The 4,726-nt window shown below is 39.3% G+C and overlaps 1 protein-coding gene across 1 annotated transcript in view; it reads right to left on the minus strand.

The window, feature by feature from the left end:
• VEZT (vezatin, adherens junctions transmembrane protein) overlaps window positions 1-4,726 on the minus strand; it is a 58,614-nt gene that overhangs the window by 16,551 nt on the left and 37,337 nt on the right. Inside the window, exon 7 of the mRNA XM_009321353.1 lies at window positions 17-164. Within this exon, the coding sequence (XP_009319628.1) occupies window positions 17-164 (148 nt within the window). The remainder of the gene's footprint in view (window positions 1-16; window positions 165-4,726) is intronic.

Here is a 4,726-nt window from a genome sequence, read left to right on the forward strand (position 1 = left end):
TTCTAGGAGAGGTTACCTTGAGCGCAGGCAAGCTGAAGCCATCGGTTAGATTGTGCGCCTCCTCTTCAGAGACCTGCTCTTCGCTCAGTCCCAGACCCAGCTCCTTAAAGGGGACTACACAGATGTAGCTGGTCACGTTGTCACTCTCCGAGTTCAGAGGGTAGGTTTAGCTGGAGTTAAGGTGGTTAACAAAGCAACTTTTGCATTAAACACACAGAAAAGGAAAAAACACCTAATAAGGTTTCTTCTTTCTGGCAATTTGTATGAAGCACATACATTCCACCCAAATCCACCTGAATCCTGTTTAATCGAACGTTTTGCAAGTCTTATTCAGAGCACAAGTTTTAAAGGCTCTTAGAAGGATGAGAGATAATACATTGACAAAACACCTACGTTTAAACACAAACACATAAAAAGAAACAAAACAGACCGATGAAAAACCCCTGCATCCCTTTCAAGTGAGGAAACTATCTTATCTTTAAATATTAAGTTTCCAAGAAGTAGCTCGTGTCAATCTTAAACCAGAAATCACATATTTAACAGAGGAAAGAGGAGAACAATTGTGCAATTTTAAGTTTCAAAGGTAGCCTACGTTATAGACCAAACTCAGGATGATGGGAATTCCCTGCGAGTTCTGCCTGTGGAGAGACCGCTCAGAGATCTCTACAATAATTGCTCTTTGACATTTCAGATAGTACCGTGAAGAACAGGAGCTCCCCAATTGTCATACCATTAATTTTATTGATTACATCGCTGTAAAGCCACCATGATCTTGGCAGGAACAGCGGTGAACTGTTATCTATCAACACTATTCGGCACATTTAAATTCTGAGTAGGAAAATGTACATTTCCAGTCCTCAGAAATGCTTAAAAAGTAGGAAGCAAGCACAATATAACTGATACCAGAAGACAGATAAAAATAATTCATAGACTAGGCAGCATTTACTTTAAAATAGCATTAATTTTAGGCTAACCTCATGCTGGGGAAGGGGGAGGAGGAACAGATCAAAATTTCTGCACATTTTGGATAGTAACCCAGTCACAAAATAGTAAAATTTGCTTTAAAACAGAAACGTACAACTTATGGTCATAAGCACATTTGTTCCACAAAAATATATATAAAAGAAGATATTTGTAAAGCATTCATGAAAATAAGGCCTTAATTTAAACTATGGTTTCTTTCATTTATATTTCGATTTACAAACTGAATGCTCTCATCTCTTGGGGCACATAAAGCTGATTAGGAGCACTTGTCTCTTGTCCAACTAATATGTTTTCTGGGGAAGTTACAAGTTCCACCCACTTTCACTCTCAAATTTTCCACGTGCTAAATTCTCACGGGATTGAACTTGTAAAAGTGATTTGCTCAAGAAAATTTTTACCACTTGAGAAGAACATTGCATAAAAAAAAATATATTCTGCATCCCAGGAAACAGCAATGCTAAATGTCCAGGCTCTAAACAAACAAACACATTTCTCCCTAATTTCTCCCCAAAGTCCAGGAAGAAAGAAGTCTATTAAGAGTTCAGACAAAAAATCTGCAATGGAATTTAATTAGGAACAGAATATTATTGTTGCCACCAACAGCTGCCTCACATAAACAGTGTCTATTCTAAGTTAACCTGACAGCGTGCCCAGCAGATGGAGCACACGGGATGAGGATGGTGACTCCATCAGAGATTGAAAAGTCAGGTCAAAACCCTTCAGGACCAGTTATCTCAGAGACTAATTATACTCCTTGTTAATCTTTTCCCGCAACAAGACATTTCCAACAGCATGGACACCATAAAAAGCAGTCTGGACACACATGAATTTCTAAGCCATGCTAAAAAAAAATTCCAGGCAACATCTCAAATGAGTGGTTTGACCAAAGGAGCCACTTATCGATGCTATGTCTCAGCTAAGGATTCCCCGTGGACTCCCGCACCTCCGGCCTCGCCCGGCTCTATTGCAGCCCTCCCACTCCCATTTCTATGTGACAGACGAAAGCAGAGAACTGATCCCATGCCCCCATTAGCTTCCTAAGGACTAAACCTTTAGAAAGTTTAAAGACATACACACAAACATATACGTATACACAAACACACTTCCTTCATGCACTTTGCTCTAAAAGGCAAGTATTTTTAGTGCTAATGTTTTCTACGAAAGCCAAAATACAGTAACTAACCTTAGGTTAGTTAAATTTTTCTGTGTCTTTGTGAAAATATTTCATTCCTCTGTTTAACTTACATTCCTTATTAGCTTGGAAGAAGAGAAGGCAAAGCTACTTAATAATAAACTGTCAAATCCAGAATAAAATATCTGTACAGCACATGTCTAACCTCTGTCAGGAGGCCAATTTATTTACCTATAGAAAAGCAAGAACACTAATGTACCCCTGTACGTAACAGTTTTAATATTCATACTTTGCTCTTCAAAAGCATATTCCCAGCTAAAGATCTAACAGGAGGGCCTCACAATATCCCTGTGAAATCCAAGCTGCTCTTTTATAGAATTCTCACCTGCTCACCAGGTGGGAAGGGATGAGCTAAGCATGTGATGAACTGGCTGGTCAAGGAAGAAACATCGCACTGAAAAATGCCCAAGTATCTTTACTCAGACCTTCCAGCATCAGATTTCTGATTTAGGCTTTTATGAACCAAAGAGGGTACTACTTTTTGTTCAGCTTACTGTTTTCTTGTGTGAGCTTTCTCTTTCCCAAGTTAAAAGGTATGTGTTTTTCTAACATTGCATGATGCAGTAACTAAATTTTTACAGAGGAGAAGGAACAATTTTTTACTAGATTTACTAGAGGAAATTTGCAAGTTTCCCTGTGTGCTCAGTGCATCTCAAAGATATAAAATGCATTTTATATCCATTCCACCTTAATGGGGTAAGATATCATTCAGTTCAAAGTACTGCCCATCCAATGTCTGCTTTTATAACACTGTTTATGCCTTGCCATCAGAGAACGACACCTTACACTTACAATAAAATTAGTTTTTTCAGTTTCTACGGTCCAATGCCCAGGTCCTACCTATCAATATAGTTCAATGGAAACGGAGTATCACACCATCTTGCACCAGCTGAAGATGAGACTATTAACGTCATCCAGTAACATAAGCTACAAAATTTCCTCCATCCAGCTTGCATATAATTAAATCAGTGAATAAACCATGGAGTCCCATGACGCAGAACCCACAAGGCTCTTAAGTATAAAAATATTAAGCAACTAGCACGCTGACTGAAGTATTGCCTGAGTTATTACACAATTCAATGGAGCATAGTGCAGATTTGCTGAGCTAGCAGTGACTGGTTGTCCTGGTTTCAGCTGGGACAGAGTCAAGTTTCTTCCTAGTAGCTGGTACAGGGCTGTGTTTTGGATTTAGGATGAGAACAATGTTGATAACACACCGATGTTTTAGTTGTTGCTAAGCAGTGTTTATACTAAGTCAAGGACTTTTCAGCTTCTCGTGCTCTACCGACTGAGAAGGCTGGAGGTGCACAAGAAGCTGGGAGGGGGCACAGCCAGGACAGCTGACCCAAACTGGCCAAAGGGACATTCCATACCATGTGACGTCATGCTCAGTACATAAACTGGGGAAAGCTGGCCAGGGGGCGGCGACCGCTGCTCAGGGACTGACTGAGCGTTGGTCGGTGAGCGGTTGCATAACCTACTTTCTATCACAATTTATTATTGTTGTTATTGTTGTTGTTATTATTATCATCTTATTATTTCAAGTATTAAACTGTTCTTACCTCAGCCCATGAGTTTTCTTACTTTTGCTTTTCCGATTCTCTCCCCTCATCCCACGGGGGGAGGGTGAGCGAGCGGCTATCTGGTGCTTGGTTGCCGACTGGGGTTAAACCACGACACTGGTCTGCACAACATCCTGTAAATACTTAACCCAAAATGCGTAATTTCTAGTTTAAGCTTTCAGCCATTTCATCCTGCTATACCCTTATCTTCCAGATTAAAAGAGAAATACTGTTTTCTCCCTTCTGACTTTTTCTTCTATGATTTTGAGCAACGTACTCTTGCCGATATGAACAAATCAGAATAAGAACGGCATGAGAAAATGCTGAATTGTTTCTGCAAGTACCCAACTGTCCCTTCATGTAAAATGTAAGGAATATGACTTTCCAACCCATTAAATCACTGGTCCACCAAGTTCGATACAAACGCCTGGTATAAGGCTAAAGTATAATTGTATTTTTTTTCTGTTTTACATGGGAACAAATTTTAATTAGGACAGTATTAATTTATTCTACTCACTGAAGGCAGCTCTCTAGCTAAAAGCCACAAGCAAGTACTGCTAAACTTCTAGTTTTATTGAAGTGAGTAATGATAATGTGTCAAGTTTATGCAGTTTGTATCACCATGAATAAAACTGTGAATTAAGATTTTTAATTCTCCGTAACACGTTCCTCTGACAGATCTCCCTCTAACACATTTGAGACATACATTAACATAAAAACCCGATTTGCTGCAGATATTTTGGTAGGAGAAATAATACTGACGGCTATAAAATCTGTATTTAATTCAGATGTTTATACTTATTTATTTTTACTTAGTTGTTGTGGTTTAACCTCAGTCAGCAACTGAGCACCACACAGCCGCTCGCTCACTCCTCCCTGAGCCCCCCCCGGTGGGATAGGGGACAGAATTGGAAGAGCACAGGTGAGAAAAACTCGTGGGTTGAGATAATAAAATCAGTTTAATAATTGAAATAAAATAATACTAATA

This window comes from Pygoscelis adeliae, unplaced genomic scaffold (assembly GCF_000699105.1).
Source record: "Pygoscelis adeliae isolate BGI_AS28 unplaced genomic scaffold, ASM69910v1 Scaffold232, whole genome shotgun sequence".
Classification (NCBI taxonomy): Eukaryota; Metazoa; Chordata; class Aves; order Sphenisciformes; family Spheniscidae; genus Pygoscelis; species Pygoscelis adeliae.